The 25,947-nt window shown below is 42.4% G+C and overlaps 3 protein-coding genes across 18 annotated transcripts in view; 1 reads left to right on the forward strand and 2 right to left on the reverse strand.

The window, feature by feature from the left end:
• CDAN1 (codanin 1) overlaps positions 1-6,193 on the reverse strand; it is a 37,242-nt gene extending 31,049 nt beyond the window's left edge. For all 6 annotated transcript variants that reach the window (XR_005860477.2, XM_421163.8, XM_040701909.2 and 3 more), the window contains exons 1-3: positions 6,072-6,193; positions 3,191-3,891; positions 1,698-1,922 (exon numbers count right to left, since the gene is read on the reverse strand). Coding sequence is in view for 5 of the 6 variants with exons in the window: in XM_421163.8 (XP_421163.6) it covers positions 1,698-1,922; positions 3,191-3,891; positions 6,072-6,167 (1,022 nt within the window). In the remaining variant the exon portion in view is untranslated. The remainder of the gene's footprint in view (positions 1-1,697; positions 1,923-3,190; positions 3,892-6,071) is intronic.
• Positions 6,194-6,372: 179 nt separating this feature from the next.
• Positions 6,373-8,649, forward strand: LOC423240. The gene is made up of 2 exons (XM_015287104.4): positions 6,373-6,982; positions 7,585-8,649. The coding sequence occupies exons 1-2, from the start codon at positions 6,499-6,501 to the stop codon at positions 8,241-8,243; spliced, it is 1,143 nt and encodes a 380-aa protein (XP_015142590.3). The 5' UTR covers positions 6,373-6,498; the 3' UTR covers positions 8,244-8,649.
• A 3,368-nt stretch (positions 8,650-12,017) lies between these two features.
• Positions 12,018-25,947, reverse strand: part of TTBK2 (tau tubulin kinase 2) — an 86,691-nt gene continuing 72,761 nt past the window's right edge. For 8 of the 11 annotated variants that reach the window (XM_040701916.2, XM_040701914.2, XM_046942647.1 and 5 more), the window contains 2 exons: positions 21,114-22,378; positions 12,018-20,125 (listed from right to left, as the gene is read on the reverse strand). In XM_040701916.2, the coding sequence (XP_040557850.1) occupies positions 19,657-20,125; positions 21,114-22,378 (1,734 nt within the window). In that variant the 3' untranslated portion in view covers positions 12,018-19,656. The remainder of the gene's footprint in view (positions 20,126-21,113; positions 22,379-25,947) is intronic. The other 3 variants (XM_004941660.5, XM_040701918.2, XM_040701917.2) reach the window with 3 other exon arrangements.

Consider the following 25,947-nt stretch of genomic DNA (forward strand, 5'->3'; position numbering starts at 1 on the left):
CAACAGAAAGGACAAACTACTTACTTAAATTGCTGGATTCTGAATCAATAACAATTACTCAGTTAAATACATAGGTATTGCTTAAAAAAAGCCTGAGGTCACCCAAAATGCAGGAGCATCCGTAAGACACATGAGAAGCAAGAGAGAAGCCATTAACAGCAATATGAAAAGACCATTTAACATCTCAATGAAACATCCACGTCATGAACATCACATCCACTTATGTCCAAATTCTCTCAAGAGTAAAATCGTTAATAGTCACTTGCAAAGCTATAGGGAAGACACGAACATTTTTCATCACAGCCAAGAACTTTTTTGCTGGCCTAACCTCGAACTGCAGCAATGAAAAACAAATCAGTCCCAAAACAGAAGCTGAAAGGTTATTTACTAACATCTGCCTTGCAACGAACACAAGCACTTGATCAATTAGAACTGAAGAAAACTACTTCATGCCAAGCACTTCTTAAACTGACCACAGTAAGCCTCCAAAAACACAGTTACACTCAGCTTCATTTCCACCTCAGTGTTGTCATCTACCTCAGCATGAATTTCTCCCTTTGAGCCATTGCTCAAAAAAGAAACCCAGTTGGTTGGAGACTGTCTTAGCTTTGCTGCTCACTTCTTACTGCTACTGAGGACACAGCAGCAGCTCCTAGCCCCAAGCACTAACCTTTTTGTTGAAAGCATGATGGGTTAGATGAGATCACCTCATGGGTCCAGTCCAGCCCACGTACTGCTATTTCACCTACTTTAGTTTATACAGATTACTGGAACACTGCAGGTGAAATTCAGACTGGAATACGTGCTTCACTGAAGTGCACAAAGGTAGGCCTGAATCCTGACCAGTTCTGGTACAGACCCTGTACAAAAGGGAATTAATGAGAACCTGGTGGGTCTGTTCCAGCCTATTCTGGTTCCACTGGAGTGAACTCCAGGGAAAGAATTCCACTCATGTCCCAAGAAGTTCCCCCAAGGACAAAAGCTACAAAGAACACTAGCAGTTGTGCCAGCAATTATATATTACCATGCTTTGCTTTTTTTCCAGAGCACCAACCATCACAGACTAACAGTGATATCATTTTACAGACGGAGGAAAGTCACTCAGTATCCAAGCAGCGGACAAAGTTAGAAGCTAAAGTTCACCTCATCTCTCAGCACACACAATTTTAGACAGGCAATTGCGGTAACAACTTTAAAACTTCTTAAAACTGAACTTCCTGCTACCCACGTCCCATTTCTCTGACCACAAGTTTCAGTTAGTTTGCCTAAAGTCCATTAACATTTTCCCCACATTTGCACTGTTAACTCATTTTCTTCAAACTCAACCATGTCTTCCATGACAGATGAAGTCTTAGATACAGCCTAATTACATGTGCTCAAACCAATACATTTCACCTCTACAACCTACAAGAAGCTGGACAGGAGACAGTCACACATGCAAACCCATGAAAATGCAACGGTAAGAAAGCAGTAAAGATTCCTGAAGATAAAATGAGAGTTGTTGTTCCAGTGTTAGTACACCTTTGAAATGACAAGCATGAGCTAAGTGCATTAATGTTTTAGACAAAATATAGTTTAAGATTATCAGCATCTGTTTTAGACACTCCTCTGGTCATTTCCACTCTCCTGTCAATACCATCTTCAGACAAGAGAACTAAAAATCAATAAAGCCCTTCAACACCCTGTTCAGACTGTACCGTTCTTTCTTCAGCATCTCCCTCTCCTCTTGAAGGCTGCTGCTTATCACAGAAGTTGAGTTTCCCTCCTGCACAGTGGTAAAGGCCTCAGGGCTTGACCCAGACAAAAATCGTGCAGCTGGAGACTGGCTGACAGGCGTTGAAGTGAAGCACATCTTTGGCTTTGAAAGTGGGCGTTCAGCGCTCACAGGAGTTGGGTTGATTCGCCTTGACGGCTTGCTTTTGCTGAAAGAGTGAGAAGGGATTTCGTTGAAATCACCAAAACAACAGAAGAAATTAAATCTCAAGACTGATATGCGTTAAACTCTTCCAAAAGAACTTAATGCTAAAATAAAACAGCTGTCAAGTCAGCACTGTGAACTTCTAAACTTTATCTGTAGATACTGTCAGTACTCAAGGAGCTATGGATGGCAAAAAATAGCCTGCTGCCCCTTGCAGCTGACACGTGCAATTATCAACAGTGCACAGAATAGCGACAAAGACTGCCAAGCAGCTCCTCCAAACAACTCTGGTTTAAAAGGACAGCAGATGAATTATTTTCACACGAAACCAATTCACCAGCAGCTTCTAACACAACCACAAATAAACAAACTACCACTGTATCCCAGTAACGTGTTGTCCTTAAAGTTTAGGGGAACCCATTCCTCCTGCATAAGCTACCTAGACTGGACCTTCAGGAAGAGGCTCTGTAATGCAGTAAGAGGCATTTTCCAGGCAGGCTCAGAGACTATCAATTTTCTAATGGAATTTTACTTGTCCAACTAGAAAGTGACCCTTCCAGAGGCCAGTGCCTGGCTTACAGAGCAAACAGCCTGACATGAAAGCATTATACTTCCTAATAAAAGTTTTAAAGAGTGAAAAAAATCAAAGGGAGTAATGAGGCAATCACAAGACAGACAGTTGCCCCAAAGCAAAGGCAGTATCACCGGGGAGAGTAGGGCCCGCTGAAGACCAAAGTGAATATGAGAATTAGCCAGCTATTTGTCCATAACCACATGACACAAATGAAGCTGCACACTAACGTTCGTTACCAGAATTCACAGAACATCAACCCAAAAGCTTTTTTCCTTGCATCAGTAAAGCTGAAGAGCCTTCCAGGGCTGCACTTGATCAGCACCTGCTACTGTGTTAAACAAGAAACATGAAGAACTTAGATAATGCTGACTTGTTAGAACACAGAAGGACAAGAATGCGTTCAGCTTTACAGCAGCTGGCCTCTGCACCAGCAAGCTGAAGGCACAACACAAATGAGATGCTAAAGGGGCACTGAGGTGAGCACACAGGGTCAAAAGCTGACTGCCTGTGATAGCAATATTCCCCTCTGCGGAAGCAGTTACAAGGTTATTCTGGCCAAGGAGAACAAGAAGTCAGCCCCAGGGTATTGTTTGTGACAGCATCTTTTGTATCCAGATGTGCACAACAGAATGAGCTACTCATGGAACAGCAACCTGCAGCACAATCCAAATGAGACAGCGAGGCAGACACACTCTTACTTTGTCCAGCCAGAGGCAGTACCCATGGGTGGGAACTCCTCTAGATTATTAAGGTTTAGCTGGCTGGGAGGGGATCTAGCAGTAACAAGAGGCACTTCATTCCGCTTCCTTCTCCCTCCACTCCATGATGCACTTTCATTCTTTCCATCTTCCTCTTCGGCCAGGGAACGTCCCAGGTCCCGAGCAACCTGCCGGCCAGAGGCACTGACAGAGCTGCTGCCCTTCCTCCTGCCTCGCCTTGCCGGTAAGGCCTCTGGTGCAGCAGTGAGGAAGCTCCCCAGGTTGGCCTTCTGAGCCGAGCGCTTCTCACTGTGGGTGAGCACAGGGCTGTACCCAAAGCTCGGGCTGCTACTGGACACCACGCTGGGGAAGTCACTGCAAGGGCTTGACAGGTTCGACCCAGAAAAGGAAGAGGAGCCACTGGATGCAGCAGCAGGAGAAAAGCTGGTGTCTGTGGTGCAGGAGGTCACCGGAGTCCTTTGGGAAAAGAGCTGCACTCGGCTGCTAGTTGCATGGCCTGCTCTCCTTTCTGGTCCTGTCCTTTGACTCCTATGGGCCTTGGAATTGGGAGTTTTAGCAGGAGTGGAGGGCCCATTAGTCAGTATCTGGCTGGTCTGCTCCCTTAAAAAATTCAGTAGAAAAGGCACAAAGTCTTTCTGAAGCAAACTGAGCGACACCAGCTTGTCATGGATGTGGTTCTCCTACAAAAAAAGAGGACAAAGCATTAATATAATGTTGCATCCTCATTCATTCTTTTCACTTGTGTATTGCAATACACAATGAAAAACAACACGATATGTCAAAGTAGGCCAATACAGCTCAAATGACCTTAGCACAAGTCGTAAGCCTGAAAGCCAGCCTCCACACAGTCATTTTGGCAGGAGATTCCCAATGGAGTCACTCACTTTGGCCTCCAGCTGGGAACCAGGAGAGCTGTCCCCTGGAAACAGCAGTGACACTTACTGGAGCTGCGGCCAGCAAGAGCCTGAAGCAACTGGCACCTCTGCGTCCAATGTTTCAAAGTAGGGCATGGATATTCAGGCAGCTAATTCTAACGTGAAAAACTAAAACCTACCACTTCTCCGCTCCCTACTTACCCACAAATACCACCTACATCCACAGAGGGGTGCTGTGAGAACAAGTGTTTAAGTACTTTGAGTCCTGTGGTGCCAAATATCAGATTATTTCAATTAAATATTTTCTCTCGCTTGAAACCCCCCAGAGAGCTAACAGAGACTGTACAACTTCGACAAGCATGACATTTGTAAGTAACAAGCCTTAAAAAAAAAAAAAATTAAAAAACACTCATAGAATTAACACATTATAAACCTAAACAGGTGGTGATCTTCCCAGGGTAACACCAGACAAAAAGACTCCATACCCCATGCACAGCTCAAAGCCTTGTAAGCCAGGAAAAGTGTGTTTTGTTCCTAACGACATACACATTCCTGTTTCCTCTCCATGGTATCCTGTGCCACTTCAACAACAGTAGAAGCAGCACTCACAGGCAGCAACTTACTCCTTAGTAACACGAAAATAATTGCATGCACGTTCTGCTTCATTTCCATTCACATCTCCACTTTAAGAAAGGAGAGCAAACACTATTTTGGAAGTAGTTTCCACAAAAGAAGGCAGTGAGAGCAGGGCCACGATTTGACTCCTGCCATCCTTGACACCAGTGCTGAAATTCTTCCTTGAAAGCATGACAGCACAGCAGCTCCCTAGTGAAGCCTGCGGCTGGCACAGCCTTGGTACAGGGTGGACTTAGCATGCCCTGTGACACCCTGTGCAGACCAGGACCAGCACACAAAACCCACTGGGTGCCAGCAGCGTAGAACTGCCCCACAAAAGCCAGGAAAAGATGTACTCTACCATTCCTCGGTTGCCCATCTGTGTTTAGAGAAGAGACACCTTACAGTCAGCACGCATGGCCAGTCAGCTCCTCAAACCTTTCTGAGCACAGCATGCCTTTACTCCTCTCTCACTGTGAGAGTTTGTAGCCCTGCTGTAGGATGAGGGCGTGCTGCCAGATCCCTGCCTCCCGCTGGCCTTCTCACCCCACACACCACCCACAGGCCCCCGGCAAGGCGAACCCCCCAGCCAGCCAGCCCACAGCCTCCGGAGAGGTCAGTGCCTTGAACTGCGCGGCATCCACACACCCACATCAGCAGCCCACAGGTTAAGAAGTGCTGGACACCGGGAACGCCACTCCCGCCTTCCCACAGAAGTTTGGGGTGACAGCAGTAAGCATTCTAAGGAGTTCGGGCTGAAAATGCTTCACCTATAGACCTTGTTCTCCACATTATCACCTCAGTGTAAGTACTCCTGGTCAATGTGAGGTTATAAAGGCTTCTGCAATCACGGGAACCCCAACGCTCGGCCACGGTGCGTTACAAAGCTCCGTTTGCTCGGACGCAGCGGATCCCCACGCTCAGACCAGCAACAGGTCGGGGGATACCACAGCGTGCACACAGGGCCACGAGCAGCTCCCGATGCTCAGCGGGACCAGCACCAGCCCCGCTCTCGCTGGAACTACCCCTGACGGCCGTACGGATCTCCCAGCGCCTCTCCCACCACCGAGGCGGCGGGAAGCGCACCCCCCCGGCATCACCGCGCCTCCCCAGCCGGCACGCGACACCGCGCTTCGGGCCACGCTCGCCGCCATTCCGCCTCCACCTCGCCCCGGGGCCCGGCGGGCTGTAGCGGTCCCGCGGCCCCGGCCCCGCCTTCCCGCCGCCCGTTCGGCGGAGCTCGGCCCCCCGGCGGCCCCCCCCGGGCCTCCGGCGGGCCTCCCCCGTACGCAAAGTTTCCCGCTCGGCCCGCGGTGGGACGCGTTACCCGCCCGGGCCGCAGAGAGCGGGGCGGTGCCGCCGCGCGTTACCTCAGGCGGGCGCTGTCCCGGCGCGCGCCGCAGCCACCGCACCACGGCGCCTACCGCCACCTCCTCGCTCAGCAGCAGCTCCAAAACCGCCGCCATTCCCGGGCGCCGCGGCCGCCGCCGCCGAGCAGGCGCACAACCCGCGGCGGGGCCGGGCGGGGCGGGCCGGCGGCGGGGAATCCCGGCGGGAGGGGGGCGGGCGGGGGCGGAGCGGGCGCGGGCCGGGCCCGGGGCCGGGCCCCCTCCCCATGTCAACACGCGGGGCACGGGGCGCCTGCGCCGGCCGCGCGCGTCCTTTCCTCTCATGCGCGGTGTTCCCTTCCCCGGCGGGGCGCGGGGCCCGGCCTAGCGGCGGCGGCGCCCGCGGGCCGGGCCGGGGGAAGGGGCAGCGGCGCCCCCCGCGGGCCGCCCCGGCCCCCGGCGGCGGACGATGGCCGAGGACTCGCCCAAGCGGCGCAAGGCCAACTTCAACGAGGCGGAGACGGAGGTGCTGATCGAGCAGGTGCTGAAGCACGAGCGGCTGCTGTTCGCGGCGGGGCCGGGCCGCGCCTCCCCGGGCCAGAAGCGGAAGGTGTGGGAGCTGATCCGGCACAAGGTGAACCCGGTGGCCGCCTGCCCCCGCGACGTGGAGGACCTGAAGAAGCGCTGGCGGGACCTGAAGCGCCGCGACCGCAGCAAGCTGTGCCGCTTGTCTCAGGGCAGCGGGCCGCCAGGCCCCGCCGCCGCCCTCGGCCTCGGCCTCCTGCTGGCCCCCGAGGAGCTGCCGCCCAGCGCCGCGCCCCCCCGCCGCCGCCACCACCACCACCACCACCTGCACCCCCGCGCCTACGGTTCCCTGCTGCACGCCGAGGCCGTGCCCATCGTGGGCGGCATCGACACGCTGGAGCTGCCCGGCGCCGCCGTGGGGGAGATGGGTGAGTGCGGGGCGCCGCCTTCGCGCCTTGACGCGCAGTGCTGCGTGTAGCCGGCGGCCCGTGACAGTACATCGCAGCAGCACGTGGGAGCGGACCTCCCGTCCGGGCGGCGCTAAGCCAGCCCCCTTCTGTCCGCCTTTGTAGGCTCCGTTCTTGAAATTGCAAAAATAAAATGCCAACATGCAATCTTAGGCTGCCCGAAGTGCTGTGACAACGTATGGTTTTGTGTCCCAGAGGGAGGGGGCGTTAATGCGCTGAAACAGCAGCTGCAGTACCCAGGGATTCCCAGCAATCGGCATTACCGTGCACACACACAGCACAGAACAAGATTTGTCTTTTGGAACCTGCAACTTAGTCCCTGCGGTGGGGACATTTAGGGAATTACTATTCATGGCTATTCAGTAAATGGATCTTTAGGGTTTTCTTCCCCACGCGTAGAGGCGGTATGTATTCTCTAAAAGCATCAGATAGCGCAGCGCAAGTTGCTGTGGTGGGGTCTTGATTCAAGGGCTGATGGGTGTGCTGAGGGGTAAAAACAGACCTGACTGACTGTGAAGTTCCTCACTGACTCTCCTCTGCTTTTCCTCTCCCCTCATCTCTAGGATTTAACGATGATCCCGGCCCATCTCATCAACCCGGTCTTGAGAAGATGAACCTAAAAGAAGAGATAGTGGTGAAAGTGGTAGAGCCGGAAGAAAGCTCTGAGGACATAGCAGTGGTCCCACCTAGCCAGGAGCAGCTGCCTTATTTGGGGACATCGGGTGGTGCTTCCTCAGGGAAGGTAAAAGCCAAATCAAAAGGCAGATCCCAGGCAGACCAAATCAGAATAACTGAAGCGGACCTATTGCAGATTCAGCAGACCCAGATGCAGGTGATCCAGTCTGGCTTTGACAGCGTCAACCACAATCTTCGGCTGCTGCAGCAAGGCATGCAGGATCTGAGTAACAGCCTCAGCATCATGGCACATACACTTGTTGCTATCAAAAACGTCTACGTGAAAAACAACACTGGCCCAGCTATGTACACCACTGCCTCTACACAGACCACGGCCGGGTACCTGAGCCCGGGCTCTCCCCAGGTTTCCCCCACCGAGGACAGAGGCCAGGTGCAGATGGCTGGGAGCAGCAGCAGGAGCAGCAGCTGCAGTTCCAGCTCTACATCCCAGGAACCAGGTCCTTCAGAGTTCCCCAGGCCCCCCCTGAGAACCATTAAGAAAGAACATCCAAATGGCTGCTACTACTTCTGCTTTGCAGACATGTAAAACTTGAATATATGTACAGTGACTGTGGTGTTAGGTGCTGTTGTTTGTTCTGCTCCAGCCTGTGACTTGAAGGAGCAAAGTGGACTTGCCCCCCACATTTTTCCCAGTGGGAAACATTTCTGTATAGGAGGTGGCATTAAACACTACCAGTTCTGTTTGTTAACTCAGTTTCAGTTGGCTAATGTTTTTCTGCTGTTCTCTTTATCCTCTTACTCTCTTAAAAGCAAACAGATTTATTTTGACTAAGACTTGTCTGTATTATCCTTTGTTTAATGTGACCTTTTGGAAAATAAAAGGCATGAAATTTGGGTGAAAAAGTAACGTTATGGTTACTGACCAGCAAGAGCTGTCTTACACAGGTTGCTTAGTTGTTGTTTTTTTTTTAATTAAACAAATGGCAAAATGAGCTGCTGTTTTTAAGTAGTTGCTTTTTCTAATACTTATAACATCGGGGCTGTTCGCTTGTTTGCTGTTGGTTTGGGGTTTTGTTTTTCTAAGTCCCAGCTGTGCAAGGAAGGTATGGCAGGAAGGGTCGGATACACCTGCTTCCCTGAGGAATGGTTTTTCAGATTGAGCTGTTGATGATGAATGTGCTTCTCCAAATTTGTACAGCACTGTTCCGCTCCATTTGGCTGCTGTCCATTCCCAGCTTGCCAAATGCACCTTCTCAGAGGCATTTTGTTTTACTTCATTAGCACAGCAGGCTATTTCTTGTGATATTATTAAAATAGAGACATAGAGCAAAACCAGTAACTGATGAGTGATGCCTGGTTTTGATATGAAATAACTTTCCTTATTATGGCTTATAAGCAGGCTCTATCTTCTGATTTTGCAAGCTTTCTGGAATTGGTATCACATCACTTGAAATACAAAGAACAAAAAATGTTTCTGCATTGTTTTACATGAAGTAGAATTTAGACTCGCTATTAGATAAATTACAGGAGGCAGAGGCTGATTCTGGATAGGAAAATGCTCTTGCATAGCTCATGAAGAGGTGCTTTTATCTTTACCTATCAGAGAGATTAGTAAAATCTGCCATTCTTGTAGCTGTACATCCAAGGAAGAAGAAAGAAAAGAAGAATCTGAGCAAAAAGTAACCTGTTAGCTGTCAACTCTGAACAGGAGGAAAATATTACTACTGAGCTATTGTTAAAATACGTGGAAGACTCATGTTTAGAGCTTGTATATTAGAGTCACTTTACTTTGCAAAATTTGAAACTAACAGAGGCACTCCGTTCATATGTTCAGTGTACTCACTGAAGGAAAAACAGCAACCCTCTCACCTGCACTTTTATCCTATCACCTAAAAAATCATTCAGGTTCTCCTCTTAAGCATTTATCACCAGTATAAAATTCTGCAGATAAGTTGGCCTATGGTAATGGTCACTGGTTTTCCAGTGACTCTGAATAGATGTTTCTGTTGCAGGAACTTAGAAACAAAAGGAATATATACGGAGTGGCAACCTAACTACTCCCCCTTTAGCAGCATAAGAACATGTAAACATCAGGCCACATATATCATTTTTACGGTCAACTTTGACAGAGCACTATACTACACAAAAATACAGGACTAATTTATTTAATCTTTAGAGTGTTACAGCCATCTGCATTGAAATGTGATAAATCTGGGAGCTAACAGTAGCTGCAAGCATGAGGGGATAATGCAAGGAATGCCCCCGTCACCAGTTACACACCATTAGAATAGTTACCTCAAAGCAAGGGATCTCATCTCACGCCTGTGCAGGAGTCTGATCAAGCTCAGGATAGCTGGATTTTAGCAGGTTTCTTCTGAGGCACTGCTGAGCGAAGAATGGAAACAAATTTCTTAAAGAGGCCCAAAACAACTATCTAAAAAAAAAAAAAAACTCTGGAAGAGGATGACAAATCGTGAAGCTGAGCCAGGTGCAGTTCAATTGCAGCCACCACATGGGATTAACACAAAGGCCATGCCCTGGAGAAGGTTCTTAGTTCCTAGTTTCCCTTATAAAAGGAGATGGTGTGGGTGGCAGCTACCACTACCGTACTCATAAATTGCTGGCACCAAAACCAAGATAGAGTTAACTTCTTGGAAGCATTTATATTTCCCCTCCTCAGTACAGACGGGATCTGTCAAGCAGTGTTTTCTGTAACTGACACACGTACCCTTCATATGTATTTTGTTCTCATACACAAAGCAGCCTCTTAATACTGCTGTGATATCCCAGTTTGGGTTAGAAAAATGTTAGTGAGTCTGAAGTTTACCTGGTCTTTTCAGGCAGCTGTTTGAGCTCATCCAGGGTACAGAGGCCAGTTCTTTCCTGCCCAACGTTCTGTCAATATTTCAGTTATTTCTTCAACTGTTGATTCTTGAATTTCATTTACTCCAGCCATTCTAGGGAAAGCTAGCTTGTGTGTGATACACAGCTGTCTCACATTTATGTTTACATGAGAGAAGGCTATGGTGAAGTGCAGCGAGATTTCAAGAGCAGAGCTAGTGGACTGAACCTCCTGTGGTTGTGAAGATGGCAAAGAAAAAAAAAAAGGTGCTTCAGAAATCAGATGAGCAGACCTCAGCACTGATCTCCTGTGGTGTTTTTGTTCCAGCCTTGGATCTTCTTCAGCCTCAGTATGTTGGAACCAAGTTGAGACCACTCTCCAATTTTGGTTATGATCACTACTTATGTAACATTCTAGATAACTTAAGATATTGAGATATCTATCTCACCTGCAGTACAGAGCGTGTACATTTTTTACTTTCAACTTCCAATCAATACAGCTGACTTTTCGTTTCTTTGTGTGGCTTTTCTGTTATCAAATGGTGGCTTTACTGGGAACACAAAGAGCACACACCCTCCAGAAGCACAACAGTACTTTTCTGGCTGCTCTTAACAGAACAAGGGCAGAGCTGGCCTTTAATTTACTTCACATACCGGGCATAACAGTGGCAACGCCAAGAAAGAGATCCGGGAACTTTCTCCAATTCTTCTAGATTTCCCTAGCAACCTTGTTCTGCTGTGCAAAGAGCAAGCATTGTTTTCCATAGCACACAACAAGGACTAAGACAAGCATGCATGTAGGCTACAAATATTAATTGTGATGACACTGTACTTTTATCTAGTTTTTCTAGAAAGAGAAATGAAAGGATCTTGGAGAGAATTAGAGGAACCGGTTAACACTGCATCTACACGTAGGACAAACTGTCTAGATTCAATAACAACTTCAGTCATGTTTTTGCTATCTGCAGCTGAACTGTACTGCACAGGGAATGAGACTTTACAAGAGGCTGTAAAAGCTTGGCATGAATGTCTAGACAGCTGGACAAACAAATTTATTACAGTGGCCTCTGGCTAAAGAAGAAATTATAATTTAGCCCATTTAAGAATCCGTAAGTGTAGCTTGCTTGCTACATGAACAAAGCCGGGATCCACCACATCATTGCTAAATTGATCTGATCTGCCGTGGCATTTGTTGTTTGGGTGAATGCAGAGAGGATGGACAAAGAACAAGAGCAAATAGAGAGGGAGGTCTTTAAGGAGGAGGGTTGAGTCCTTCCTAATGTTACTTATTACACAATACATCAATATACAAAACAGTAGAACTCCCATTGACCCAATCACTCTTGCAGTATGATCATCAACTTCTTTTGCAGTAGTACTGACACTTGCTTTCTGCTTTCTCATAACAGAAAACAAAGTTTTCCTCCATCTAACGTACAATAACAAAAAAAATTGAGAGAAATAAACTTCATAGAGTATACTTTAAACAGTAAAATCACCATACAAACACAGTCAAGGATTGAAGTTTTGCATGCTGAATGAGTATTTTATTTATAACCAGTTTATAAAAATAAAATACAAAATAATTTGAAAACAAAACTTAAAACATTGTACAAAGCCTTGATATGGTACAAATGAGAAAATAAATAATTACACCTTTATGTACAAATGACCATTACAAGCGCATCAACTCTTTCCTGTTCTTGGGTGCCTGAGCAAACTTAAAAGAAAAAGAATGGCTTAGAAGATTTCCTAGGAGGGGAAAGAGAATGGCAATTATTGAGCAAGAGAATTTTGAAGGACTCAACATTTGTCTTACTCAGTGGTAACGAACAACCTCAGAACTGCTATGCACTTAATTTAATCATGATGCAGATCAAGTATTCAATTCCTTATGGAGTGACAACATTGTATTTTTAGCTAATACACCAATTTCATTCTTTGTGGTATTGCCTAGAGATTTTCAATTAGCAGCCATTGGTTTGTAGCTTCAAAAAGTACTTGTCTGAAGGCATTGCTGGTGATTTCCTTATTTTATCAGTTTGGATATTCATATGAAAGCATTTGAAAATTGACACCTGTTCTCTCTCTCTCTCTAATACACACTGCAACTCATCTCTGGGTTGATTCTACAGAAAATCAGTTAGAAGTTCAAGAATAATTTCAAGTGTTGCATTCCAACCTTAAAAAGCAGAAGATGCAGAGAAGGATGCTGGGCAATCATTCCAGATGTCCAGTCATACTGGAGAGAAGGAGAAGATGCAAAGTGGACCAAAATCCCTTACTGCACCTCGTGTCAAACCTTTATGACCTTGCCTGCCACAATGCAGATAAGGACTTGAAAGAATCTGAAGCCTTGCAGACCAAGCTGGTCAACATTATGTACCTTTGGGAGCAAGCTGGCCTGCTGCTACTAGAGCTCCCTTATGTAAAAGTTAGGTCACAGATCAAGTGATCTCAAAATGAAACAAACACCTGTAACCAAGTAATACTAGCTGAATTCCCACAGCCAGTTGGGGACCATCAGAATCCTGTATGAGTAGCCCACCTGCAGTATTGTTTTCAGAAGAAACAGTGGACTCAGTAGTCTTGGCCTAAGCTGACTAACAGCAGTAATTCTTACAGAAAATATGGGATCAAAAAGCAAGTCATGTCACAGTCTTTACTAAAAATAGGCATTTTCCAATTTAAAATACAGTAACCGCAAATGCAAGATTTATAGAGTGAATTTATTCCTTCAGTCTCTAAGCAGGAAAAAAAAAAGCTAAACAAAACTAGGCTCTATTTTAATGAAAGTTTCACTTGCACAAGAACAGAAAGGATCCTAGTTGTTTACATGGACTGGGGAGAAACAGGAGCAAAACACAGGCTAACATTTGCCCTACAAAAAAAGGCACTGCTCAGCACTTAGAGCAGAAACTTCAAATCCACATTCATTATTTGTACGTACAATTTTGTGCGTTTACATTTTGCACTGCATTAGTGGGAATCCTGACATACTTGAAACAAAACCAGAGAGAATTTCACCCAGGATTTTGGCACCTAAATTAACCAGTCAGCTGGAACTCTCCTGTGGTAAGGAAGGAGCAGGATACACAGGTCTTGTTGCATAGCACTGCAACTAAATTCCTGTTCTCTGAAAGACAATTTCTCTATCACAACACTAGAGAAAACCAGCCAGACCCTGGAAGCACCCCCTGCAGCCCAGGTTCAGCTTCCCTGCTGGGCTCTGTAGGTCACAAGTTTCTCTGTGCTAAATTTGTTGTGTCAACCACATGGTTGTTTCTGTTGAAGAAATCTCCCAAAAGGAAAATACATAACTCCTGGAGATAGCCCACATAAATGCCAGCCATTGTAAAAAGTTAGAAAAGCAATGTCTATTAATCCCACAAAAGTATAAAGTTTTTGAGATGCTGTCACTGCTCCTGTTAAGAGAGGATGTGTTACCAGCAACAGAGAGTAAAATCAGCCTACATGCTCAATCCCGAAAGGCTGGAAAAATTGCCAAGTTAATACATTAGACTTTAAAATAATACATTCCTCTTCAATTCTTCCTTAAAAACAAACAAACAAACACTCAGAGGTTAATATTAAAAATCTGGTTACTTAAACCACGGTCAAACGAGGCTTGTTGCTACTGTGATTAAATAAACTTTTCAGTATTTTGCAATATCTTAAGATAATTCCAGGTAGTTATTATAGAATCTAGGCTGAATTTCATAACGTTTCTCTTTTACAAACGTTGCATGTAGGGGAGAGGAAGACTGGCTTCAAGGGGATAGCTTAGGTATCCTTGTGTGACGTGGTCGCACATATTGGCTAAGAACAGCATAATCCACACCTACGGACTGCACGGAGCCAAAACACTGAACCTTGCTTCCTTTTACCAAAGTTACCAGCAACAGCAAACTGTGAACAAGACCTTTCAGCCAACTCAAAACAGCAAACAAAATCCTTCAGTTTGTTGCCTACTTGGTTTGCTCAAAAAGTTGAATAAAAATATCCTGTGCTATCCTGCCAGTTGCAGAAATGAATGAGCATCCAAAGCTTTCACAGTTAAAGATGGGAATTGTGGATAATTGTCAAGGCTTTTATTTATACACTTGATGGTTCTCTAACAACTCTTTAGGGTAGACAAACATATGGAAAATGCACTATAACGGATCACGATATTAACCTAGACACCTGAGAACCCTCTTGCTCACTGGCATTGAACAGACAGGCATGGCTCTCACCACCTTGCAGGATCATTCCTGCATTAAAAAAAAAAAAAAAACCTACTATCAGTATATTCCATGAGTTAGTTATTGAGTTCATTAGTGAGTTTAAGCTCCCTTCTATTCTCTTATTTCTTTCTGGAAGATTCCTCTCTCATTTTTAACATACATATAAAAATTGGAGGCAAGTCTTCCTGTTTTGCAACTAGACTTTTTAAAAACATTGAAACAATCACCTTCTTAGCAGAGTTTCTGCTTCTTAGTGTTTTACAGAAATCTCTATTTCATTATGGAAAAAAATCTGTTTACAGGAAAGTCCACATCATTCAACTGGCATTGTCTACATTCGCATCAGAGAGAAAAATAATACATTTTTAGGAGTGCTGCAATCAACCATTGCATAAACGTTACTGCAACAAGAAAGGCTTACAGGAGTTCTGCCAAAAGAGGACTGAAGGATCAGGCCTTGTAAAATGGAAGAGAATTGGCATTAGGGCATAGCAAAATTACGGCAGATAAAGCAGAGATCAGACCAAATCAAAGCACCACAGACCTCAGCTCACTCTGGTAAATGAATTTAAGTAAACAGGATGCAATAGCTGAGTGTTTCTACCTATATACACACATAAGCATGTGTATATATGTATATAAATAACATGTTTCTATATAGTATAACAGTATCTAGGTAAATGTGTATATTCACACATGTACAAACATATTTATATATATAAAAAAAATCAAAATTCTGTGTTTTGCCAGCGATAATCAATGCCATAATAATTATAAATTCTAACAGGTAGAGTTCTTGCAAGTCTTTTTCAGAGGAAAAATCTCTGAAATATACAGCACCAGACCCTTCCTTCTATACCAAGACTGTTTAGTGAGGTATGATAGAAAGCTTCATCTCAAGCATGCAGACTTCAAGGCAGGAATATGTCCAGATTTTCCAAGTTACAACCAGTGGCTATAACTCCCCAGAGGTCTGCGCCTCCCAAATAATTGTACGTACTAGCAGTTAAAAACTCAGATTGCTCCTGCCTTTGAACACTGAAATTGTTCGTTCTTACTGATCCCACTCAAATAGATAGGTGCATATTGTCATATGACTTGCCAGTGTCGTTATACCGTATGACACCTCCTATTATTTTTAACAGAGTTTTGCTTAGCAATTAAGATTTGCAATTAATAATAAATTTTGTTGACATTAATATTGATTTTCGAGGCCGTCACTCAAATTCATTATATCATGCAAAATTGCAGGACAAAAGTTTTTGTGACATGGTCAATCTTTTCACATTCTGTTTTACTTTACAAGCTTCCTGCCTCAATTTCTCTAAAAAATGCTCCAAAGTGCTGGAAGAAACAGCACAGGTAACACCGTGAAGAGGAAATGCACGTGCAGCATTTGCATCCAGAACATGCCATAGCTCCATTGCACTGCACTCCAAAGAAATGGATACTTGAAGAGCACAAAGCAACAGCTCCTTGAATTACATTGTTTTTCAGCTAAAAATTACTGTACGAACTGCTGAATGCTTAAGCAAAATGACTGTAAGTGTTGTATATCATGGAGAAAAATCTTCCCATTCCTGAAAATTTGTTGCAGATACCCTCCATAGATCCTTCATTCCCCCTCTGCACAAGGGTCACACACATACATTGATGGTTCTATGTAGTCAGTTGCATATGCAAGTGTTGGGGCCTACAGAGCTCATGATAATTAAACAGACCTCCTCGAAATATTACAGTAACAAATATACAGATGAGGTGATCAGCTGACCGCTATCTAACTACATTAACCAGCTGCTACATTAGTCTACAGTATGCAATTCTGTACGTTTTTGGCGGAAGGCAACAAGCAATAAAAATTTCTAGAAGAGCAGGTAATTCAAGTCATATTATTCATAACCACCCCCCATTTGTATTTTCATGATTTTCTCACTAGTTCCTGTGGAATCCACGGCAAGAAGCATTCGGTGATACAGAGGCTTTTTACCTCGTATTGCACTGAAAGAAGCCTCATTTATCAATCATGATTGATCTTTTATCCTATTTTGGCATAGTTTACTACCGTTACATTGGCAACTAGTTCAAGTACAGGTGAGTATCTACAACATTGGCTTATTTTATAGAGAATCACAGAATGGTTGGGGTTGGAAGGGACCTTTAAAGATCAAGTAATCTAACTCCCCTGCCATACATAGTAAAGTGCAGTAATGGACAAGTCTGTATTTTTGGAAAGAGCACAAAAAAAATCCTTAGGTGTTAATATTCTTTCTCATCTGTAAAGCAATTACCTGTTTCTGGATTGTTTCGTGTTAGGGAGAAAAATACGAACACCTCAACTTCAGCATTTCAGGAGAGTATGCGTAAAGTCGGTACCTCTTCAAACTGATCCTATTAATGTAGGAATAAGCTCAAAGGACTGCAACAAAATGGAAAATAAGGAAGAGTGGAGAGAAAATAACCTTAGGCTACCATACCACCTTATCAAATAATTCCAGCAGTGCCCACAGTAGAACTATCACAAATGGGAACCAGTATTCTCTCTCTCTCTCTTTTTTTTTTTTTATGCCATGAGGAAAACAGGAAGGAAAGATGGAATTGTTGTCACATTCATCTATCAGGTATTCGTTGACTGCCACTGTACCTGTATCATGAGTATTCATAACAATTAAGAACATACATTATAAAAGAAAAATGAATAATCAATAAGTCCTATTTGTAATAAGAAATAAAAATACCTTTCAGTTTCTGTTCCTGTTCATATGCAAATGCACACACAATTCTAAAGAAAGACAGAGAGCTGCAAGACAAAATATTGGCTGGTTGAGAAATCAGTAGTCCTTCAATCTTGTTCCAAGGTATAAAGGTTATTAGACTTTGTGCATTCCAGAATTTTTTTTTCCTCCAGGAAATAGAAGATGCAATGCCAAGAGTATTCAGGAACTAACAGCGGGAACTGCATTATGCGTGGTCCATAAATTACAAGTGAAAAATGAGAAAGTGAATTTATATAAGCATATACATGTATGTATATATAAATATTTATATTATATAATTTACCATGAGGACATGCAATTATTGGTATAGCACCTATTATACAATATAATACAAAGAAATAGGACTTTCCAATGGTACAGTTTTTTTTCAGAAAAAGCAGGTATACCCTACCTATTGCATTCATCTGTAGTGATTGAAACCTGAATGAAATTAAGGTTCCACACTGTGCTACATTACGTATGAGAAACCATGTACATATTAACAGTAAGAAAAAGAAAAATCAACATAGTCTGACAGAGCAAGTGAAATTCAGTGCAGCTCCAGGGCAGCTTTAATGCAGCATTAGAATGTGTTAGCTCAGAGACAAAATATTCCCTTTTAATCCAAAGGTATTCATTTGGCAGAGGTTAAATAAAAAAAAGCACAGATGCTGGCTGGAGAGGCATATGACTACAGCAAGCAGATCAGCAACTGACAAGTCTCCTACACATCCAGTATCACCACAACAGTTATAACCAAGGAGAGCTGGCTGCATCTTTTTTAGGATTGCATTCATGCTTGTTACTATTCTTGGCCAATATTCTCTTCTGAATGTAGCAAAAAAAGGTCTATCACAATGTTCTCTACAGAGATTCTGTAGAGCACAAGAGATTATTAAGTAACTACCAAAAAAAAAAAATTATAAGAATTAGACACAGTGGACTGCACTGGCAGATAACAAAGCTTGGCTATCAAAGAATGATTTGGGAAGAATAACAAAAACCCAACTACAAAAATATCTCAGATTGTTTTCTATGTATTTTGCTCTAATGATTCTTATGCAGATTTCGTAAGGTAATGGCTGTATTTCTGTCACCTGAATCCTCCCAAGGAGTTTATCTTTCATTTTTTATTAAAATAAAATAAATAAATAATCTTGGTTATAATCGATTCTCCAATGTAAGATCAGTGATTTCAGTGATCCATAACTAACAGAAAAAGCAAAGGCCAGCAGTAACAATGATTCTTTTTTCATTCTGGTTAGGGAAAGATCAGGCACTCCTTTTTGAAGATTCACTGCAATCCATTCTAAATCTGCAACATTCAGTGAACTGCAGACTTCTTTCTCTCATCTCCTAAGATGAGGATGCTCTTCCAAATTCTACCTAATGAGGTAGAACCCCTTATGATTCCCAAAGAAGTGTATGATATGGAACCAAGAATTAGCTTATTGGATCCTAATTAGTACTAAACAAATTTCTACATAATATCACTACAAAAACATCTTAGAAACTCTTAATATTCATATTTAAAGTGTCACCAGAGTAAAAAAGGGGCAAGATATATGATACTTCATGTAAGCAAATCTGTGCTATAGTAGATAGGGACAAGATGAGCACTAAGTGACTTTGATGTGTAAAACTCAAAATGAAAGAGACTCATAAGGTAGAAATACTACTGTCTTATAAACTGTGCTTTTTTAAAAACTGTAGAGACATGCTTAAGCCATACCAAGTGGTGCTGTTTTGGGAATAATGCTTTTGGATTTCTTAAATAATTCTTAAGACAAGCCTTAAATAATTAGGCCAAATCTTCTAGTTAAGTAAACTGAAAACATGGAAATAAATACCCTTTTAAAACACTCACCTTGGAAATATTTTTTTTTACTTTAAACAGATTGCACCTCTTTGACTTCCCAGTCATTCTTTTCCTGTCCTCTACTCCCTTTCCCCCCAGATCTGCTTGCTGCCTGCTCTTAGGCAATGCCTGGCCACTCATTTACAAAGTATGCTTTCTCATGAATAGTTTATGAAGCTTACGTTCTTAAAAAGCGCAGATTCAACACTTTTTTTTTTAAATATACTTTTTTGATTATTTTTTTTTTTTTAAATACACAGTACACAGACACAACATGCATCAGACTTAAGAGGAGGATTTATACCTGTCAAGGCCCAGTTCCTATCTGCTAAGCTTAGTGGCTGATTTGCTCTTTCCTGTGGGAGTCTTAGCGCTTGGGGAATGGTATAAGGAACTGCCAGATCCTTTCAGACCATTCTTGCTTGGTTTGTTGTAGCAGTGCTCTTGCTGGCAGGATCTCCTAGAAGATGAGGAGCCTGAATGGCTAGGAGGTGATTTACTCCTCCCAAGATGTGGGGAGGAACTCCTCTGATCATGGTGGGTTCTCCCCGCGCGTGATGGGGAAGAACTAGCAGTACGGGGTAAGGAAGAGCTCCTAGGGGAGGCACTGGGACTGCGTCGGGGGTTGACAGGGCTTTTGGGTGGTGTTTTTGGACTATGTGGAGATCCTGGACTCTTACACTGTGTAGAACTCCTTGGTCTTTGAGATCCGTTCTGTAGAATTTGAGCCAGACGAGAGATAAGATCTGAGTCCGAGCTGCTACTCCCCAGGACTCTGTATCTGCGTAACCTTAAGAAGAAATGAAGAAAAAATATTTCTTTTTCAATCTACTTACTGTGTGTCTATTTGAATTCTAGTATCATTTGAAACTAAGGATGAGTTTACATGGCAGAACAGACATCTGAATGTCAACTTTCTTGTAAGGTAGAGATGTTGACATCTAGGTTTTGGCCTCCATGTTATTCTAATCAACCCAATAATCACAGTTGTATAAACTCACCTACATAAACAGACTAAACATCTACAAGAAAACTGAGATTTCCCAGTGATGCTGAAGTGCACATAAAAGCAATGCTTACAATATCTCTGTTTTGATGGGATGTATCCATTCCTGTCCATCATCAGTATACTCCTATACAAAAAGGATGACAAAGCAAACCACAACTTCCTTCAGAGGATTTCACACTACTGATTATATCATAATTCTCCTTATCCTGGTAATTTAGGCACTGAATAAACTAGATTGTGGTTGTCTATATTCAGAACCTGCAAAGGAACGTTTCTACAGTTCACTCTATCATCCATTAATTGGTTGTTTTTACTTAGCCATGATCAGAGCATAGTTAATTAACTTCATATTGACGGGTGGACTCTCCAAACAAGAATAATTAAAGCTTCTGCAATAAGGACGGTTCAACGTTAAAAGGGGCTGTATATGATAAATCCTACTGTTTTCTGTAAGTTTGTGAATAATTGACAGCTCTGAATAAGTGATCGCATTTTGAAGAAGAAAAAAAGTGCAAGGATTTAGTTATAGACTGACAGATTGAAAAATTCTGACTACACATCTATTGATGTATAAAATTTACTGGTGAAGCAGACTAGCAGTCTTTCCTCATTCATTTTCCAATAATGCCAGACTTTTCAGAGAATTGAAGGCCAGCAATTAAAAAAAAATAAGGACGGAACTTCTACACAATTGCATGCTGCACAGTAACTGCAGCCTAGCTCAAATCCATTTTCAACCTGAAATCAATCTGTATTTTCACTGTATTACCTTGCTTCTACCCCAGGCCTAGTAGGTGGTTTTCCAGGTGGTGGCCGAGGAAGGAACTGAGTTGAACTTGAACCGTTTATTTGCTCAGTGGTGACCCAGGACACTGGTCTGGGTATCTTGCTTTTTCTGGACTGAGGGCTGCTTGGAGATAAAGAACTATCTTCCATCTGCTTGCTGAAATGAGAGTCCAGTGTCAGTTTAGAAAACGAAGATAATACATCATCCTCAGAAAATGGTACTGGAGCAGCAGCCATTTTTTCCTCCAGTGACTTATCAGAGGCACTTGAGAGGTCACCAAGAAAAGATTTGAGCTGTCTCTTTTCCACAAGTAGTCTGACCAAGTCTGTCTGATGGGCCTTTTTTAAAAGAAGCTTTTCCTTCGCTGAAACAGGAGAAGAGGATTCTGATGTTGAGTCTATCTCTTGTGCTAAAACCGGGATTCGGCTCTGCCTGAATACAAAAGGAGATTTAACTAAGTCCTTCTTAGATCGATGAGAATTCTCATTTGCTGAAATGCAGTGGAATAACTCTCCATTTCTGGGAGCATTTTTCTCCTTCTTGTCTTCCTGGTGCAAAAATGTAGTAAGAGCCACTTGGTGGCATTGCAAATCTTGGACACGGACTTCTTCCTTATTAGAATGAAAGCCATTTTCCTGAACTGGTACTATTTTGCTTGCTTGTCTATTAGCATATGGGTTGATACGTCTTGACGGAGAAAATTCTGGTGTTTCAGGTGCTGTTGACTTCAGAAGCTCATCTTGATTTGGCACCAAGCAGACAGGCCTTGGCTTTGATTCTTCAGCAGCATCAGTATTAGTTAGAGGATCTTCATCTGCAGATTTCGAGCTTCCTGGCAAAGAATTCTGTTCTTTGCTCGGCATTACAACAGCAGCCTCAGAAACCACTGGAAGTAGTTCTTCCTCAGTCTCTACAGGAAGCTTTTCAAGTTCCTTCTCTTCCTGCCTCCCACTGTGTTTTTCAGGTAGGTCCTTTTGGCCACTGCTCAGGACACTGGCACATTCTTTGACATGTCCTTCCCTTCCAAGCACTTCTTGGCTGATATGAAGTACCATACCTGGTCTGCTGCCACTAACTGTGGTATCTTCTGTCACAACCAAACCTGGCAAAGTTTCTCTTGGAGACAAAAGTTCCACTGTTTGTTCCATAGACTGCGCATCTCGCTCTCTTTTCTCTAGCTGGTGGCCATAATGAAAGCTCTCTGAAGCAGATTGTGTGGATGCCACAGAAGGCCTAGGTATTGTTACCTTAAAAAAATTGAGAAGGAAAAGGTGAAAAATTCAGGAATATCCTAGAAAGCATTCTTTACATTGCATTTGTGATTCGTCTTCAAAATACATTAAATAATGATTCCTATGAATCACAATGATCAAATAATCACTGAACTTCATGAATTACATATAGGTAATTAGGAAAATTAAATATTCTATCATCCCAAGACAGAAATGCATAAGATAAAAACAATCTCAGTGGAAAATGCTGCAGTTACCAAGGAACTTCCTGAAAAAGAGACCTAGACTAAGAGGTAAGCACTTTACCATTTTACATCAGCTTGAATACTTTCAGTGTAAGTTTTACGTTTAACAAGTAAACCACAATACTTTCTAGACGAGTACAGAAAACAAAGAACACACTAAGGTCCAGATTCAGGAATTGACAAATTTCAATATAAGCGGAATTTAGACACTTTGGTCACAAAAGAACTAATAAAAAAACCTTATCCACCTAATTGAATACATCAGTACCTCTAATACCCACAGTTCATAAATATTCCTGAGTGCACAAATTTTAGCTACTTCCTTCCCTATATAAGCTTACATCTTTTTTAATTATTAGTTTAAACTGAGCAAGCAGGTCAGGACTTCTTACTTAAGGTCATTAAGAGATTCACAAACTAAATATTCACATATCTAAATCTCCTGTTGGGTCTAATCTGATCCTATGTGTGCCCAAAACCTATATATAGTATTGAATCAGAGTCAGTGTGAAAAACAATTGATTGAGTATATAGCTCAATTGTTGGAGCACACAGCCAGGGAATAGGAAACGTGTCTTCGTGTCTCTTTCCACCCTTAGGGACATAAACCCTCTTTCCCATCAAGTATGGGCAGAACCATAATGAATGTGCTCCTCTGCTTTTCCACTGAAGACAGGTCACTGCACAATAAGAAGTGCGGGAGTCATGAGGTCAGGGGGTGAGGTCACACAGAAGTGACAGGAGCTCCTGAAACTATTGATCCAGTGACAATAGAAGACACAACTACTGATAGCCTATTTCCAATATGCTGTGGTAGAGAAGACAGATTTCACTTGAACTTCTTACAGAAATTATCTAGACATGCTGCTGAGCTTAACATGTTTTTTGCAAGAACTAGTGCGCTGGTACTTATGGGCTAATTTGTCAGGACAGACAACAGTTCATACTGCGTACTCCAACTTCACAAATGCAGAACTCTCCAAAATAAGAAATGCCAACAGTGAAGGATATACACTCTCATGGGAATGTGAAGATGATGTCTTCTCTAAAATTCTTGCTTTATTTATTTATTGCATTTTCTTGATAATCCTGTGTATCATTTCTATCAGTATGCACACATTCACCTACCTGAAACAACAGCTTATACTATAAATAGCTCACTAGAACAGAACACACACACACAAAAAATCACAGTTTGGAATAGAGGTGAATTACAGAGAAGATAATTGTTTATGTTAAAGAAAATATTTCTGTACTGTAAAATGTTTTCTGAACATACTTTAATTTACCTAATACAGTTTTGGAACTTAACCTAAGTTCCATGGCTTTATTATTATTATTTTTTAAAGGAAATATGAAGAAAAGGAGCCGAAATATGAAATAACTGAACTCTTGTTTTCCAAAGTGTATCAGTCTCTAGCATCTTCACTGAGCTGAAATTTATTGAAACTGGGGGGAATAAAAGTTATATATTAAAAACAAAATGAAAAAAAAAAAACAAACACTGAGACCTGCAGCAAGAGACTAGCTTTTGTCTCCCAGTTGGTTCATTTTTAAGTTTGATCTAATACAGTCCCTCTATTTGCTGAATTGACATTCTACTTTGAAAAATAAATGGAAATTGTTTAGTTTCATTCAGCAAAAGTTCTTTTCACCTACTCTTATTCCCAAGTCCAGCTCTTTCTTCTGAAAGACACATTATTTCTTTTTTGAGTTAGCAAATTCTTTCTTACTGCAGAAGCTTTCTTGTGAGAGAACCCACGCAAATCAGTTTGGCCACAGAAAGAACAGAGGGAGCAGATATTTGAAAAAAGCACCTTTTCATGATTAACTAATACCTAAACTTTAATTTGAATTTTAATTCCACAGAAATGGTTTAGAAGGAATTCTGCATAGAAAGAAAAAGAGAGAAAACTAGCGGATAGGTCTACAAGACAGGGGAGTTACACTCATTTCTATCTCTATCTTGTTTCAATAAGCCATTCCACAGGGCTGCAGGTGGAATTTCCAAAATAAGGAAATCCTGTAAAATGCTTTCTTTTCAGAAGTTTTTACTTGATGAGCTGCACTGGTAGTTGATTCATATCACTTAGGAATTGATAAAAACCATGGTTGTCTTCCATGTTTCTGAAAAAAGATGGCTTCCTTTAGAATAAAATGATTTCTGGTGAACTCTGTTTTGGGAAGTAAAATACCCTTAGTTATCTGCTTTTCCAAATTTTTCCAGAAGAGCTGCAATTACATTTAAACTATCCTTTGCTTAAATACATTTACACATAATTCTTTTTTCTTATGAACTCTCTCTTATATGCCAATCCTTTTTTTGGTGAAACCAATTCTGATGTAAAATCTGTTTACAGTTTTCAGTCTTCATCTCCTTTGCCACAACTAAAGAGAAAATTTCCTAGCCTTTTAGACTGCTCTTGATCAATCCAGATTGAACCCTTATATCCAAGAAATGCAAGAGTAGACTTGTTGAAGAATCTACAATAGAACAAGCAGGAGCTTTTCATGAAAGAAAAGACACTGAAATAAGAGAAGGAAAGAAAAGCACACTGGCTGACTAAGTATCATTAAAGACTTTGTACTGCTGAGTAGCTCAGTTTCAGAAATGGCCTACTGAATGCACGTATAACTTTCTTGAATTGTGCTCGCTAACAAAAAGAAGCTTGTTTTCTCAGATGGTCAATAATCTTTTTGTTATTCTTCTCAAAGCACAAGGATTAAATTATATCCCTAATAGGCTTGACATTTCATCTACACGTGCAAGAAATACAAATCATGCAGAAGTACCTCTCACACAAGCATTCTTACAACTTCAGGTGCAGCTTCAAGAGAGAAACAAAAGATCAAGGCCAAAAAGAAACACGAAGGATTTTAAAAGGCACTCATTATTATACAAGTCTGGCATTATTTAGAGGTCTCACAGGATGAAAATATGAAGGGATACACATTATGCATTTACTGAATGCTTGTGTTTTCACACTGTAGAGTTGTAAGAACATCCCTAGAAAGGATAGAGACTCTGTTCTGTGAGGGTGGATGCTTGTTCACTGAGATGGGGCCATAAGGTGAGAGGTAGCCAAAGCAGCAGAAAGTTCCTTTGCTTTTGGCAACCATGACAGGATAAGAAAATTCCATCCTAACTTCTAGATTTAATTATGAGCCATGAAAGATGTCCTTCATGCCTCAACTACTCCTCAAACTTTAAAGAATTGTATAAAAAAAAAAAACCTCTCAAAGAAACTTTAAAAAAAAAAAGCAACATACAGTTCTGTAACTCTAATTATCCCATAGACATCTTTCTTGTGAAACCTTGCACAACAGAAGTGAAAATCA

This window comes from Gallus gallus, chromosome 5 (assembly GCF_016699485.2).
Source record: "Gallus gallus isolate bGalGal1 chromosome 5, bGalGal1.mat.broiler.GRCg7b, whole genome shotgun sequence".
Lineage (NCBI taxonomy): Eukaryota > Metazoa > Chordata > Aves > Galliformes > Phasianidae > Gallus > Gallus gallus.

What these genes read in the sequence shown, in the direction of transcription:
- LOC423240 (XM_015287104.4), top strand. Translation starts at nt 6,499, where the DNA reads ATGGCCGAGGACTCGCCCAAGCGGCGCAAGGCCAACTTCAACGAGGCG. An exon ending in CGCCGCCGTGGGGGAGATGG is followed by an intron (nt 6,983 to 7,584) that starts GTGAGTGCGGGG and finishes CCTCATCTCTAG; the next exon opens with GATTTAACGATGATCCCGGC.